The sequence below is a fragment of the Panthera tigris genome, chromosome A2 (genome assembly GCF_018350195.1).
Source record: "Panthera tigris isolate Pti1 chromosome A2, P.tigris_Pti1_mat1.1, whole genome shotgun sequence".
NCBI classification, from domain to species: domain Eukaryota; kingdom Metazoa; phylum Chordata; class Mammalia; order Carnivora; family Felidae; genus Panthera; species Panthera tigris.
The window spans coordinates 98,386,502-98,404,070 of NC_056661.1; the positions used below are offsets into that span (position 1 = coordinate 98,386,502).

The 17,569-nt window shown below is 41.0% G+C and overlaps 1 protein-coding gene across 3 annotated transcripts in view; it reads right to left on the reverse strand.

The window, feature by feature from the left end:
• Nucleotides 1–17,569, reverse strand: part of SLC25A13 (solute carrier family 25 member 13) — a 184,268-nt gene that overhangs the window by 70,092 nt on the left and 96,607 nt on the right. For all 3 annotated transcript variants that reach the window (XM_042966782.1, XM_042966774.1, XM_042966784.1), the window contains 4 exons: nucleotides 5,585–5,731; nucleotides 3,354–3,492; nucleotides 2,515–2,608; nucleotides 2,201–2,285 (listed from right to left, as the gene is read on the reverse strand). In XM_042966782.1, coding sequence (XP_042822716.1) covers nucleotides 2,201–2,285; nucleotides 2,515–2,608; nucleotides 3,354–3,492; nucleotides 5,585–5,731 — 465 coding nt within the window. The remainder of the gene's footprint in view (nucleotides 1–2,200; nucleotides 2,286–2,514; nucleotides 2,609–3,353; nucleotides 3,493–5,584; nucleotides 5,732–17,569) is intronic.

A 17,569-nucleotide genomic window follows, 5' to 3' on the forward strand; every position in this document is an offset into this window, starting at 1 on the left:
TGTCTACATAAATACAAGTAATTTTATGTCATATAAAGTTGTCAAATGAGGGTGGCACATAGTTAGTGCTTAATAAATACCTGTTGAATGAATAAATACATTCAGTAAAATTTGTTTTTCCAAAAGTCATGATAATTAAAATAAATGAACAATGAAAATAATTACCAACCCCAGCTATCAACCCACTGAATTTTAGCTGCTGTCAATGTAACACAATTCTAATACAATGAGATAACCTGGAATCTCCTTTAGAGTCATTTAACTGAAAATAGCTTTACATAGAAATATGCATCTTCAGGAATGTAAAACATTTCTTCTGCAAATGCCATGGGGTGTTTCCAGTTCTATCTCTGCATAGATGGAAATCACGAGAACCCTCATTTTGACAAATGCATCCCTAAGAAAGGCACTACTTCTTATATAGATACAAACAGGTAATACTCAGAAAGGTTCTGGCATCAAAATAGTGAGTGAAAGTATTTTGAAAATAATGGATGGGGGTGGGGGAGGCAGATGTACAGCTACCACTAATTCTTCATCTAAAAGACAAAATAAACAAAATCCCAGACTTTCATGTAACTTTTCTGAAGCTCGAAATGTAGCAAGCTCATGAGACAAGAAAGATTCCTATTCCTGCACTCCTCTGTTGAGGATAAATGGTAGCACAGAGCCTACCAGATGGATGACCTCCATTGCGTGAGTCCTGTCAATGTTGTCAGGCCTACTGGTGTTCACATAGCAAAGAATATTCCAGGCAAGGCCACTGTGAATTGCTCTACACCTCTAAGCCGCAGCCAATCATTTCCTGCTGTAAATCTCATCAATCTCGTCTAACCCTTGCATGGCCAGTATCAATGAGCACCCACCAAAATCTCTCAAAATCTCTCAAAAGTTGCAGAGGGCAAAGGAAAAATTGTGGGATACCACTGCCAGCTGGAGGACAGAAGGAAGCTTAAAAAAAAAAAGAAAAAAAAAAAAAACCTCTGCTTTTTCTTAATCCCCAAATTTCTATAACAGCCAGTCACATAGAGACGAAGAGATAATCATCTGGTAAGCAGTGTTTAAAAATCAAAGGGAGGAGACCAATGTTGCTTCTACCGCTGCACGTGATTATACACTTCTCTCTCCTGCACTCAGGGAAATCAGCTCCCTCTTTTAACAACAGCCAGCTGGTTTTCCAGAGGTGCCTAGTTAGGATTTACTGAGCACACACCCACCACTTTGAGTTACATGCTGCACACAAAATTTGCCAGTGCATTCAGCGTGGGGGAGGGGGGGAGGGGGGGCTGAAAGAAGGGGTGCTGGCTCGAGGCCTGCCAGTCCTAAAAATGCAGCCCGCATCAACCCATTGTGGTCAAACTGGCGTCTCTGTACAGACCCAGAGCTCCAAGCCAAAAACTGTTAAGTCTCATAGGATTCAGAGATGGCTTTGCTTAAAGGAGGTATTTTTCTAAAATGACGCTCGTCTGTGACTGGATTTACTTTACAAACATCGTGTAAGCACAACACATGCTATGAAAGCTTTTATTCTCTAATCCTGATCTATAGAGAGTAGGGCAAGAGTTAAATGAGGAGGGCCCATGTCTTAAGTTTCTGACTCTCATGACTTCAAGAGATTGGTTTCTGTTAACCATAAAATAAAATTTAGCATTCCTCAAATTGTTTCCACATAACTTATGAATCCTTTCACAGAGAAAAGAAGTCTAAAAGCCTTCAAACTATTACTCCAGACTAAACAAAATTATCTCATTTTGATATTCAGAAAAACGGAAGGCACGGCAGTTACACGATGAGCTGATGAAGTTCTTCTCTTCGGAGCAAAGGCAGCTTGCCGTGAGCAATGTGTCGCTTCGCCGGGACAGCGACACCAAAATGGGACTTCTGTCCCACATCTCTCAACACAAGATTTAGGGAAGAAGAAAAGAGCTTCTGTCTATTTTGGGGGGGGTGGGGGGGAAGGGAGGTAGACTTGCATGCAGTTAGGAAATCACCCCATCTTCTAAAGTAACTAGTGTCTATTAATCAGAACCTTTCTAAAGTAATTTCTCTTTGCAGCCTTTGGAAATCGTCTGGACTGTTGGTGCAAGATGTTAAATTGGAAGGTGAGACACCAGCACCAACAAGGCACCACCAAATAGAAAGGGTCTGGGGGTGCCCTACTACAGAAACATAAGGGAGCAAGTCTGCTCCCTTTGCCCACCTGCCTCTGGGCCTCAGCCAAGTTGAAAGGCAGAGTGCCCTCTTCCAATGGAGCAATTCGTTCAATGTCTGCCAAGGTCATACGTCTGGAGGGGAACAAAAAAACAAGCACAAGCGACAACAAAATACAAGTTCATTAAAATCCGTGTTATGGAATTTTAAAACGTTCCCTTGTTTGTTTCCCATATTTTGGAGTCCTCTTTAATTTGGCTTCTTTTTCTCCCAGTTTGCTGCCCTCCTCCCACCCCCAACTCCTAACCTCCTTTTATTAAGCTAATTAGAAAAAAAAAAAAAAAAAAAAAAAGGCCAACTTACCCCCGTGGCTCATATAAATCTGCTAACTGAAACAAGATGTCAACTTCCATGGGTGTAACCTGACCAAATTTCTGAGCTGCCAGAACAAACTCCTCTGTATGGAAAAAGAGTTAAAAGGGAAAGATTCAACAAGGAATAGCCACTAAATGCAGCATTAACTCAAGGCACTGGAATGAGTGAACATCACAAAACTTTACTATCACAGAATTCAAGTAAATCCAAATAGGGTAAGAATTTTTGCAATTCTTTCATTCATCTGGAAGGAGTGTGCAGAACAGTTTCTCTAATATTGACCTTAAACGCTTTCTGTCTCATCTGAAGGCTTTGAAAAAATGACACAGTATGTTATTGAAATCGCAGGTCCAAGAAAACAAGGAAGCAGGTATGAAGCTTCACCTGCATCTGTCCTGGGAGGTTCTATTAATGATGCTGTGGGATTCTTAAGGGACTTCTCAGTTAAAAGAAAAAAAATCCTATTAACGCTGATATCTTGTTCTGAGGTTGTCACCAGTGTAAGTTTATGGAATTCCTCACGTACTTTTGAAGGCCACTTTAGGCGCTGCAAATTTAGCTCAGGTTTTAGCATGATTTGAAAACATTTAAGAAATTTTGCATGGTTCCCTCATTCAAAGACTGTCTTCAGTTTATTTAAAACCTGCTGAAGACTGTTTTACTTTTGTTTGTCAGATCAAAGGATGGAGAACACACATGTACCATATGGTTAAGATGTGTCAATGGGATAGAAAAATCTATAACATAAACTCTCCGTTGCCTTCTTCACCCTAATAATAATATACCAAGATACTTGCAGGCAAAAATTCAGACTTATTCTCACTCACCCTTAGTCACCTCTACATCTTTCCTGTTGCCAGCCAGAGTGCTGTAGATCTTTCTAATGAGTTCCATGTTGTTAAGGAGTGAATTAAATCCATTAAAATAGGAGAAACTAACTTGATGGGACGTAGCACCTCCAGCAGCCTCAAATAAGTGGAAAATAAGAGATGGGAGAAGAACAATAAACAAAAGATTTATAGAATGAAGAAGATTCTGAAGTACATATATCAAATGCTAGTTTTGGAAGTAATCAAGAATGCATGTCTGAAAAGAAATGGCCATAAGTATTTTCCTTTCACATTAAAAAAAAAAAAATAAAAAAGCTATAAGTGAATTTTAAAAGTAACTGCAACTAATCACGACCAGAGCTTATACTCTCCACACATAAGTCCTGGAACACTAAATAAATACATGTGTAGGATTATAACAACAGGACCAGTAGTAATTTACAGAGTTCAAATTTCAATTGGAAATGTTTTATAAGTTTGTTTATTTCATCTAATGAGCAATTCTGAGAGGCTCAGACATGCACAACTACACCATACACATACACATGTGTGTGCTTATACATGTAAAACTATATTATTCCAACACAAACACAGTATGAAAAGTGGTCAAGCCAACATTAATATCATGATCTGTCATGTTACTTATAACTAGCAATAAATAATCATTTAAGTACAGACTTTACATTGGTGGGATTTCTAGCAAACAAGCGTATTACGATAAAATTATGAGATGTCACGTGCTTTGAAAGGAGTTAAAACTGGTCAGAATTCTGATAATCGGAATTTGTAAGAAACCGTATTTTTTTCACAAGGGGGGGCAAGGGAAACAGACAGCATGTCCGTTATGAATGGAACTTCAGTTTGGGGTTTCAAATTCTATCCTTCCCTAACAAGGCAAAATATTTTTATTAGGAAAGCACTTATTTATAAAGTAACAACCACATAAATCTTCACTTAGTAATCATTTAAAATAGCTGATACAAGAGTTTAAAATGGAGTAGCGAAGGGTAGGAGGAAGGCAAGAAAGGGAGTTAGATTAACACAGTGCCAGAGTGGAAAAGGCCTTGTCAGAATTCCATGCCTCCAAAAAGAGGCACCAGGGGAAAAAAAGGTGAAAAGCTATCCTGAGTTCCTGCCTATGGTAAGCACTGTGGGAAACCCAGAGCATGGTGAAAAAACCCCAAAAGTCTCCCCGGGACTACCAAACCACAGTGTAAGGGTTTCCCAAACCGTGTGATTGTCAGAATGATCTGGGAAGTTTTCGAGATTAGATTCTAGGACCTCAGCACCTGTAGATGATAAAACCATAGGCCTGGAAGAAAACTTAGTTATCTGTACTTTTAATAAGCATCCCTGGGGCGCCTGGGTGGCTCAGTCAATTAAGCGTCCGACTTCAGCTCAGATGAGATCTTGCAGTTCATGAGTTCAAGCCCCACGTCAGGCTCTGTACTGACAGCTCAGACCCCGAAGCCTGCTTCCAATTCTGTGTCTCCCTCTCTCTCTGCCTCTCCCCACTCATGCTCTGTCTCTCTCTCAAAAGTAAATAAATGTTAAAAAAAATTTTAAGAAAAAGGAAGGCATCCCTGGTGATTCTTATGCTTTGTGACCAAGGCTTGAGAACCTCCAGCAGAGAATGTTATAGGATACCTTCCAGGTCCATGAGGTAGGGAGAGGGGCTGGGCACCCACTGGCATGGAAGCTACAACACAGGAACGGGGCTCACCCATCCTATGTGTCACTGTTGCCTCAAAACACACATGGTGAATGAGTGAGTGAATCTAAAGTTTAGAGATTCTGCTCTGTCGACCAAAGAAATACATCTGCATGCACTATTTTTTTAAAAAAAAATTTTGCCTTGGAGAATAGATAAAAGTGAAGATTACCATTTGACATATGACCTATGACAATATGACATATTGACATACTTTGGGATATAAAGCAAAATTAACATGAAATCATAAAGTTGTTTTTACCTTTTTTTAAAAACCCAGTTCACACGTTTCTTTGAGATATTCTATATTATCCAGGTAACAAATCAACCTACCCACTAAAACTAGCCAAAACATACCCTGTCGGGAAGTCTGATAATATATGAGATCACATTAAGAAAACGTTAGTTTGAATTGAAAAACTCTACATAATTTTTAAGAATTGTTTTTATAATCCCTTATTTACCGAGCTTTTGCCAGGTAAAATAAACTGCTTCATTAGGTCAAGTTACAACTTACAGCTACTAGACATTCTTCTACAAAAGGCGTCAAAACATGGGGGCGGATGGTAACCATGATGTCTCGGAAGTCAATGGCTGTAACTTTTCCAGTCCTGGCATTGTCCCTTTGCATAAAGGCTTGCTTTGCATGCTCCAATTGTATTTCCTACAAAAAATGAAAGTGGAATAATTTATGTTTCTCAATTACTACAAAAGACTGCTCAATTTCAAATCAGGGTGAAGAAATATAGATCATATCTTGACTTAACAAGACTCACCTGTTGTGAAATAACACCTTCAAGCTATCATCTTCCTCCAAAGAGAGAACTTTGCTCAGACCAATGAACATGTCTTCAGAAAATGCATTCTACCTGAAATCTCCTACCCAGAGAAACCAAATCACTTCCATGCTCTGCTAGAGTCCAAGGACACAAAGAAAACAAAAATTGGAATGAAGTTTGGTAGGCCCAAAGATATGGCCAAACCCAACTTAGATGATACAGGAGATCCAATGAAAAACATCTAGAAGACGTTAACCTCTCTCCAAAGGAGATAGAAAAATTCTTATTAGTAACCTGGTACACAAACATGTGATGTAATACCAAACTAAAAAGGGCGGTTCTCCTCTGAAATAGGGTATTCTGCTAATATATAGTTTCTCAGCCTTGACATTACTAGTACTTGGGGCAGGTTAAGCCTCTGTTATGGGGAGCTGCCCTGTGCATCCCTCTCCTCTCTCCTTCCTCTAAATGATGGTAGCCCCTTCACGCCCAAGAGCATGACAGTCAAAAATGTCTCTGGCTGGGGCGCCTGGGTGGCTCAGTTGCTTATGCGTCTGAGTCTTGATCTCAGCTCAGGTCTTGGGCCTGACACTGGGCATGAAGCTTACTAAAAAAAAAGTCTCCGGAGATGGCCACAGGTCCCAAATAAGGACCCCTGCTCCAGGATTAGGAACTGAATGGTATGTGGGTCAGAGGTGGCAAAACTGCCACTATTATTGTAAGTCCTATGATCTAAAGACAGGAAGCTTGATTTAGATGTCCAGTGCTATTCACAGGAAGTAAGCGTACATACAAAATAAACAGCCTCCCATCAAAACGCATCACGTGCCATGTAGAAGAGGCATCCCTTCCACAGACAACGTTTTGTTATCTTCCTCACGACACTGCCTGTTTCCCAAACGCGCCCTTGGAGTGAGATCTTATCTCCAGGCGCCTGGGTGGCTCAGTCATTGCAGCCTCAGACTCTTGATTTTGGCTCAGGTCATGATCTCACATTTCGTGGGTTCAAGCCCTGCATCGGGCTCTGTGATCCAAGTGAAGAGCTTGCTTGGGATTTTCTCTCTCCCTTTCTCTGCCCCTCTCCACCCACCTTTCTCTCAAGACAGAAAGAAAGAAAGAAAGAAAGAAAGAAAGAAAGAAAGAAAGAAAGAAAGAAAGAAAGAAAGAAAGAAAGAAAGAAAGAAAGAAAGAAAAGAAAAGAAAGAAAGAAAATAAAAAGAGTAAGATCTAATCTCTATGGAATTAAAAAGCACTGCTGATGTGGTTTTCAAGGACTTCAAATTATTTAAACAAAAAGAAGTTTAATTGGCTGACAGAGAATTACTATTCTCTATTTTTTTTAAACTTTGGCTAGATAATGACTTAGAGTAGTATAAAAACAAATTGTCCTTATGACGTAGTGCAAACTAAAGCTCAGCAGAAGTGATACAAGCCTGATGGTGCTTAAAAGTCCCCTATCTCCCTTCTCTTTCCCCTGAAAGAGGAAGATGAAGGAAGCTTGATGAAGGAAGATGAAGGAAGCTTGATAAAATACTGATAATAACTGAAGCTGCACAATGGGGACATGGTGGGTCACAGTATAATATACTTTTCTACTTATGTATAGTTTGAAAATGTCTACAATAAAAAATTTTAAAAGACAATACAATAGTCAGAATCAGAGTTTTTATCCTACTCAAAAGCCTCTTCTCAGTCACAGCATCTGCCAGTTCTGATCCGAGCCTGTCCCTGCCCAAAGTCTCTTATGGGACCCTTACCTCCCTTCCACTTCCCTTACCACTTCCACTTAAATGGGAGGCATCTGTCAGCCCTCTGTCCTCAAGTCTCCTTACTCTACTCTCCTAGGTCTCAAGGATTTCTCAGAAGGCTTGACTCTCAGATCCCAGTCTCCCACCACTATCTGCGGGAACAGAATCCATAATGGTTCAGAGTATACCTCCACGTGGACATCTTGTAAAGACCATGAAATCACACATCACTAAACCCAAGACCCTGAAAGGAGCTACTCTCAGCCTGGTCTCCAGTACCCATGCTCAGCCCTTCCAGTGCTTCCACACACTCCTACCTCTGTCCACACTCCTCCCTCCTCCCGGTGTAGACGGCAGCCTCTTTCTCTAGTTCCTGAAATCCTACCACTTCCTCCAGGCTTAGCTCAAATGCCACCACTTAAGTAAATATAAGTAGGTCTCTTAACTGAAAACAATTGATCTGATCATGTGGCTCCCTGCTTGAACCTCAATTATAAGACTTGTCTTATTTCCTCTTATTTGAATCAGTTGTTTAGATTCCTGCGTTTCCCTCACCTTGCTAGGGAAAAGAGATTGTGTCCTGTTCATTCCTCTCCTGGTGGAGGCAGAATACTTTAGACATACTAGGCACTCAATAAACCACAGCCATAATCTTCAATGATAGGTAGTCTATAAAACCAATTGAATGAAGAAATCACATTCCACTGAACAAAAAGGGGTTCTCTGTACAAGTGCCTCCAATTTAAGAGGAAGAAACCAACTGTTAAACACCCTGTAGTGAAAAATGACCACAGTATGTATTCAATTGGAAGTAAATGAACAGTCTCCTTTGAATTGCCAGACCCACTGCTAAAGCTATTGTAAGGCAAGATTACTCTCAACAACGGCAGAAGGTATGTTCAGTTATTTATCATTTCCCCTAGTTTATAACTCAACTAGTCTTAGGGATCCTCAGACCATGACACCAAAAATGGCATCCCTTTCCCTGACCACCCCATTTCTCAGAATTCCTGGCCACATCATTTCCTTAGAACTTAGACTAAGACCAACCTGCTCGAAATTTCAAAGTGGGGAACAGACATCACAGTGGGGGTGGATGCTCATGTGGCAGAACAGGGAGTGATCTGTATGTAGCAAGGATGGTGTCACTACCCATTTCTGTGCCTACACTTTGGAATTACGCATTTACTAGCAGGGATCCCTCGATCACAGAACATGAACACACTCTGAACTCTAATGAACAACTTTAGAATACATTTCCAACAGCTCTGAAAGACTGAGGACATCATAAATTCCACGAAAAGCAAGAAGCTAACTGTACACAGTTCTCTAAATAGTAGGATATAGTGAAAACATTTAGCTAAGTGTTTCTTCAAACTAAAAGCAGACTACAGAAGATGTGGGTTGTCTTGTGAAGGACATCTGTTTATGTTGTGACTATTTCTTCTCCTGGGTGAAGAAATGAAGCCATGACCTTAGCCAATATTACAACCATGTTAATAGCATTTAGTGAACATATGTTATGCACCACAGCCACTCTGGAAAACAGTGTGGAGGTTCCTCAAAAAATTAAAAATAGACCTACCCTATGACTCAGCAATAGCACTGCTAGGAATTTACCCAAGGGATAGAGGAGTGCTGATGCATAGGGGCGCTTGTACCCCAATGTTTATAGCAGCACTCTCAACAATAGCCAAATTATGGAAAGAGCCGAAATGTCCATCAACTGATGAATGGATAAAGAAATTGTGGTTTATATACACAATGGAGTACTACATGGCAATGAGAAAGAATGAAATCTGGCCCTTTGTAGCAACGTGGATGGAACTGGAGAGTGTGATGCTAAGTGAAATAAGCCATACAGAGAAAGACAGATACCACATGTTTTCACTCTTATGTGGATCCTGAGAAACTTAATAGAAACCCATGGGGGAGGGGTAGGAAAAAAAAAAAAGAGGTTAGAGTGGGAGAGAGCCAAAGCATAAGAGACTCTTAAAAACTGAGAACAAACTGAGGGTTGATGGGGGGTGGGAGGGTGACGGGTATTGAGGAGGGCACCTTTTGGGATGAGCACTGGGTATTGTATGGAAACCAATTTGACAATAAATTTCCTATATTGAAAAAAAATATTATGCACCAGATGCTTTTCTAAAGCATTTGACAGTAATAAACTCACTGCTCACAGCAACCCTAGGAGATGGGCAGTATTTATGAACTTCATCGTGGCAGTTGAGGAAACTGAGGTCTTACCGGAAGCAGTGAAGGTGGAATGCAAACCCAGGCAGTTGTGCCCACTGACAATGCTCCCAACACCCCAACACACCACCTGGGTAGCCTGAATAATGCTGCTGTCAGGAATCTAACTACAAAATACATCTGACAGGAATCTTAATAACTATGAAAAGACAAAAATTTAGTTTGCTTTTAAATTATTCTTGATGATCTAGATTTTTCATTGCCAGCTTTCATGAGAAAACAATAACATCTCTGAGACTTTTTCATTAAGGAAAAAGTCTTCTGTGTGTGCAGAGTGCTAGGATTGTTTTCCCAACAGCAGAGACCATGGAGAAGGGGAACCAAATCTAAAGGCTTTCTTCTCCTGGCCTTATTCACCTACTCACAACCGCAAGAGACTGTGAAAGAGAAAGACAAATAAGGAGGCCTGTGGGAGCCAACAGAAAGAAACTCTGTAAATACTTAACACGAGAATGAATGACTTTTGAAATAAATATTCAGGCTTACTATTGATGGCAGAGTGACTTAAAATCAAAGCTTTTCACTGACACCTCTAAAGCTATTTAAAGAAAACCTAACACATACATGTAGATCCAAGACCCTGATGGTTCCCAGATCTGAACCCAGGGGGATAAAAGTGAGACAGAGAGTATTTGGTATGCACGGGGCAGGGCACATGTAAAATTGCGGTCATTTCCAAAATGAGCAGAGGAGTAGAGAACAATGAGAGAACCAAGAGTTACACTCAAATATTTAAAGGTTAAAGGACCATCAGGTAAAAGAAAGAAGTCAGACTGGCTCTCTATATTTCTTTAAAAAAAAAAAAAATGAACAGAGAAAAAAATACATAGGGATCAGATTTTAGCACAAAACACAAAAGTATTTAATCTGTCCAGCTGTTCAGCAATGAAATGGGCTACACTATAAAGTAGTACGTTTCCAGTCACTGGCAATATCTGTCCAACTACAGGCTGGGGAACATACATCAAGGAATTCATTTTATTTATTTTAAGTGAAGGAGTTATGGAAGCAATATGTTACGATGACAAAAATCTGAAGTTCGGAGCAGGAATGAAAAGAGGTCAAATATCAATCATGACACTCCTAGGAGGATTAGGGGTGTATGTATCTTAGAGCCCCTGCAGTATCTACATACAGGGTTGTAAAAACCACACATCATGCATGACGGCCACTTACTAAGTGGTACCTTTGATTTTTGTCAAGGTGAATGGTTTAAAATCCTCTAAAGACCCTTTCAGTATAAGTTCTTTGAGTCTTTCAAAAAATCCCCTAGTAAGGAAGAGTGGTTCTGCTGAGTCATTCTGAACTGTCCATAAAAACAGAGAGATGAAGACCAGCTACAGTGGAGAATAGTGGTAATAGCTGAATGCCTAAGCACTTACTACTGGCCAGGGGCATGCCAAGAACTTAAAAAATGTACTTCATTTAAGCCTCACAATAATTCACTGAAGTGATACTATCTTCATTTCACAGAGAGGCCGCTGAAGCTCTGAGAGGTTAACTAACAGGTCCAAGGTCTCGCAGCTAGGAAGCGGCAGGCCCGGGATCTATGCTGAGATACCTTCTGATTCCAAAAATGAGATTTCTAACCACTAGCTTATATGCTGCCTTGGGTAAAATCATAATGTAAGAGCACTGTAACAGATAACTGAAAAAGAGATTTTAAGAAAATCTGTTTTGGTGAGGATTTGTATATAAAAATGGAGCAAGATAGATTTCAAAGAATTCTCACCATGGATGATGAGGCAGATAGAAAAATCAACCATAAAGGAAAACACCTAAGGAAAAAGAGATGAGGTAGTTGACCACAATGAGAAACTTGAAGCAGATGAGTTTAAGTTATACACAGAAGTTGAGCTATAGGGGCTCCTGGGTGGCTCAGTGGTTAAGCGTCTCAACTTCGGCTCAGGTCATGATCTCCCGGTTCATGGGTTCGAGCCCCACGTCGGGTTCTGTGCTGACCGCTCAGCTCCTGGAACCTGCTTCGGATTCTGTGTCCCCCTCTCTCTCTGCTCCTCCCCTGTTGTACTGTCTCTCTCTCTCTCTCAAAAATAAAAAATAAAAAAATAAAAAAGTTGAGGTATAAACAAAAGAAAGCTAGAGATACAGACAGAAATGTAAATTTGGGAAATGTAGATAGGAGGATTTCAGGGGGAAGAAAGCCAAAAGTTAACATTTACTAAGTGTTATTAAGAGTGTGTTTTGCTCCAGGGACTACTGTGTTTCCTGTTTCATCTCTCTGAATCCTCCCATCAGCCTTGCAAGGTGGGCCCTACCATCATCTCCATTTTGTGGATGGGCAAATGAGGAAAAGAGCAGCTGAGAGTCAGAGGATGCTGAGAATGAAACTGGAGTGGCACCTGCACAATCTGGCTGTGGACCCACAATCTTAACCTGTTAACCTACACGGACTGCCTGTTCCTTTTAGGGGGAAGACTCCCAAAAACCAGAAGAAAGAAATAACAGTTGCAGAAAACAGATGAGGTCATCCCACAGTACATATGACACAAAGATGACACAGAGCAGACAGATGACAAAAAATGGAACTGATATCTAAAGAGGGGAGTACAGACAACAAACCAGAGGGCCTGTGACCTTGTGGGAAAGCCAGAGAGCCGGGAAGATAGCACAGCCCATGCGTGCCAGGCACAGGGTGCCTGCGAAGTGCTGTTGATGGGGACGGCGGGGACCAAGGAGAAAGGGCCGTCCTTCACCTGAGGCCGGAAGGTCGCCGAGCAAGGAGCAGCACAGCTATCTCGAACGCAGTTCTGCTCAAGCACATGAAAGGAGGCCCAATTTCTCTTTCTTATTTGCCAGGGAACGGTTTTCTGTTCCCGCTATTCTGGTGCGTGATGATTAACGGAATAGGCTTTTACTGCCGCAGTTTCCACCTACTTCAACACACCCATTCAGATTGCTGGAGGGAAAGAAAAAAAATCAAACTCTTCAAAATTGCTAGCTGTACAGAAATAAACATATAGAGGGGGTTACACCACTTCAGGTCTAACATTCATGCTTCTAATAGTTCCAGGCCTGTCATTTCCTTAATAATCTCCAATTTTCAGGTGGGTATATTTTGAATGCAAAAATTCTCTCCACCTCTATTCAGACATGCAAGTTTTGTGCTTCAGCCTGAGGATAATTTATCAGAACAAAAACAAAACAAAACAACAACAAAAAACAGACCAACAGACCTTCAAAACAAGCAAGAAGATCCAGATGATTTATATTACAAAGCCAAGAACACCAAAACAAGAAAAAAGACCCCTGGCTAGTTTGCATGTTTTATGTTTTGTACAGTTTTGAAATTTAAGAAAAAAAAATATCTAAAACTTTAATAAAAAGCAGGGTGTTATCAATAAGGACATGACTCAAAAGAATTCTTGTTTGGCGGGGGGGGGGGGGGGGGGGTAGAAGAATTCCAGAGAAAATGCAGGTAATTCTTTATGAAAACAAGAAACAAAATCAATAAAGCTTTGCTTTAAAAATATGGTATCACAGTTAATCCTACTTCAAATAAATTCTGTATTACATTGAGTATCAGAACTTGTAAACTGTCGAACATATAAGTGTGCACTTCATTTTCATAATCCTACGCGAATTTGGAGGGGAAAGTCTAGTTAAAATAAAGATCCACATATTAAACAGAGTTAAAAAGAGACCTTGCAAAAGAACAGGTAGAGAGATGAGCAGCTCCCACACCGTGAATAGTTCCAAATTCTGTGCCCCCCATATCCCACCCATGCAGTCAGACTTGCAGAGTTCAGGGTGAAATCTGACCCCCAATTCACTGGGTGGGGCTTTTAATTAAAACAGTCTTTGGAAGCGGTGTTGCCTGTGGCACCACATGCGCAGCAACACCTCCGCAGAAACCAAGTACAGACGTTTTCATCTCGATTTCCTTGCTCTTCTGATTTAATGTTAAACTTCACAGTGGGTAGCAGCTGGGGAGATGCTGTACAGAGTGCTCATTTTTACCAGGATGCTACTGTAAAAGCCTGCACACCAGGCTGCTCAACAAAACAGCAAGCTGGCGAACACCATGGGCACAACAGCACAATGAATTCTGATTTCCTTTGCCCGGAGAGGGGCAAGTGCGACATGAATGAAATGTGCCCTGCATCTAATTCTCCAACTGACTGGGATGTTACCACATCTCTGGTCACCCATCACCAAACCGGCAATGGCTTCCAACTGAATGCAAAATAGAATCTAATCTCCTAGAAGAGCTGAGGGCAAACAACATTAGCTACTTTTACTCATTATTTCATTTTGAAATATCAAGTTGATGCTGTATTTAGGAAACAGTACCGAAGCTGTACTGCAGACCCCATCTGGTCCAACTTAAGATCAACATAAAAAGCACTCACATGTTAAAAATGCAAATATAATCATGGTCTCTGACTACTAAAGATCCATGGTCTAGAGATTTTAACTAATACAGATGGCAAGGTGAGGGACAAAAGGGAGGTACAAATCACTTGGCTTTCTCAGTCCTAAACAATGACTTTGTTATTGTCCACTAACCTGCTTAAACAATTGTGGCTTTAGTGAGCTCCACTACTAGTGATTGTTTTTTGTTCACACTCGAAGTGTTCTATCGATTCCAAAACTTGAGAATTTGATGTTGCCATGGTTGAAGGTTATGTCTCCTTTTGTTTGGTGGTGATGGGGAACAATTTGTTTTTTGTGTTCAAAGTGTTGCCTTCTACGAGGATGCCACAGCAAATAGAGCAGCAAACCGTAAGTGATGGTGACTGTAAGGCCTAGATGACAGCTAATTAGTGAATCTCTGACCCCTGGAGGGACATGGGACAACCACCAGCACCTGGGAACAGCGGACTCGCAGAGCTCTACTCTCTAGGGCTCAAGATCTGAATAACCAAAATGTCCATTTTATACAGAAAAGACTAGGCTGGATCTGTAGGCCATGCTGACTCACAGGCTAAAATAATGGCCAATTTCACTTAACAAAAAGAACAAAAGTTGTTCGGTTGCATTTTTAGCATGAATATGCTTTAGCATCCAACAGGACTGCCATGAAACTCGAGATGTGACAAGAGCCCTTACCAGTGTGTGTGTCCAGTCTAGGGCATGAGACACAGTGCTGATTCCCAGGTGCTACTCCCAGCTCTATCAACTAGCATTCACCTCCCCGCGTTCCATCATCTCCTTCTGACAATAGGGGGACCTGAATAAAGAGTTATGGTAAAGCATCCACACCTTTGTGTTCAGGGCTCTCCACTGGGTCAGGCAACTTAATTCTTAAGCTCTGTTTGAGGACAAGACATTTATAGCCCCATCCCCTCCCAAGATAGCAATCCTGTTTTCTTGGGAAACTAAAGCAACCCAAACTTCAAAACCTGGCCTCTTCACCAATTCAGAGCATTGCTGATTTCTTGAGAATTCCTTCTCCTAGAGCAAGAGGAAGAAGGCCTTTGGAAACAGAAGAAATTTCCTGGCTCCATAAAATGGGGAACAGAATTTCTTAGAAATGCCCAAGTCTGTGGGCCCATAGGTGGGCCTCCTATAGTATTATCTTAATTCCAAGGAATTAAGGAGAAGAGCTGGAGACAATCCAGCCACACACAAGTTAACAGTGATTATAAGCAATGCACTGGTCTGCAGCCCCTCATGAAGACTGCTTCCTCCGTGCTCCCCATTTCGGTAAACCATCACCATCCTTCCACTTGCCCAAGCCTAAAACTCACCTAAAAAAAGGCGTGAACTGTGAGTTTTATATTATCCTGAACTGTCTCCATGCTACTAAATCACCAAGCCTGATCAGGCCTATCCCTCAAGTTCTCTTAAATCCACTGGCTTTGATTCACCACCATTACCATCCAACCCAGGCCACTGTTGTTTCTCTCTTGGATTAGAAAGTGACCTACAGGTCCTCCTGTCCTCAGTGAGATCCCTCTCCATTGGATTTTCCACACAACAGCCAGGGTGATCTTTCTGAAACACAAATCTGATCATATTTACCTGTCTAAGCTTCCTATGGATACTGGGATGAAAATGTGAAGACCTGATTCTGTATGCTTTTAAATAGTAAGGATTTTATAGTCCAGACCAGTTTCTCAATGTATGGCCCTTGCACAATTCAGGATGCTTATCTGAAAGGTTATTTGTTAGGCCCTATCCAAACCTATTGAATCAGACCCTTGATGGGCAGAGAGACCAAGGCCTCTACTTTTTAAAATAATCACCTCGGGGGGCACTTGGGTGGCTCAGTCGGGTAAGCATCCGACTCTTGTTTCGGCTCAGGTCATGTTCTCATGGTTGTGAGATAGAGTCCTGCACCGGGCTCTGCACTGACGGTGAGTAGCCTGCTTGGGATTCTCTCTCCCCAGCTCTGTCTGCCCCTCTCCAGCTCACTCACATGCTCTCCCTCTCTCTCTCTAAGTAAATAAATACATAAACTTAAAAATAAAATAATCACTTCGGAAAAATTTTACACAAAATTTGAAAAACATTGCTAGAGATTTAGGAAAATTAAAATCAACTTCAGTTTCACCTATCTCACCTTGAACAAGTCCAGAAAATTACTCCAAGACTCTGTGTGCTCATCTTTCATACAGAAACAATAGGAAATGCTTAACATTTAAGATGACTGTAAAGACGAATACAAGTAAAAGCACTTTCTAAGCCAGAAAATGCTATGAAAGAGTCAGTTAAGAACAACAGATTTCTAGTTAAGACATATATTACATTTGATAGCAATCCTAGACTTTTCTATTCTGAGTCTGGAGCAGCTAGACTCTCCTACGTGTACATTATTTTAAAATTATTATCATTATATGTGAAATATATGACTATAAAACATCATCAAGGGACGCCTGGGTGGCTCAGTTGGTTGGGCGACCGGCTTTGGCTCAGGTCATGATCTCGCAGTTTGTGAGTTCAAGCCCTGTGTCGGGCTCTGTGCTGCCAACTCAGAGCCTGGAGCCTGCTTCCGATTCTGTCTTTCCCCCTCTCTCTACTCCTCCCCTACTCACGCTCTGTGTCTCCCCGTCTCTCAATAATAAATAAATGTTAGAGAAAACAAAATTTTTTAAATCATCAAAAAGTCACTGGAAATGACAGTAACACACACCCCTACTAAGGGTCTTTTTGTAATCATATCTGAAGGGGTAGGCGTCAGGAATGCTCAGTGTCCAGCAAGGCATGGCTGTACTCCCCCATTCAGAAGCACAGTCCCTTCCAAGAACAGAAACTAACTCTTCATAGCCCAGGCCCTGGAGACAATGTAATTAAATGGCAACAGCACAGTACTTTTGAATCCCTCACATGTGTATGATCTTATGGAAGAAACTTAGCTCTAGAATAGTTTCTGTGTACTCTTTCGGGGTACTCCTTTGGGAACCCAATGAAAGCCAGGAGCATTTTCCCCAGAAAATTACCTGTAAATGCAAACTTTTACCTAGAGTCCGTTTATTCTTTTGCATATAATAGGGGATAATGATAATTACCTCTCAGGGTTTTGGGATGCTATTATCAGAAACAGAATATTTAAAAGCACTTTGTAAATTATAAAGATTGTTACTACTATTACTTCTATTTTCCAGAGTGAATCTCAGTACCAACTCTACAGAAGAATTTGGCAGAAAAGTTGAAGAGGCCTTTCACTCTGTCCTCACATTTGCCTCCAATGTCCACCCAGTAAAAAACTGGAGATGGATTTGAATAGACATGTGTTCAAAGAAGATAACGAATGGC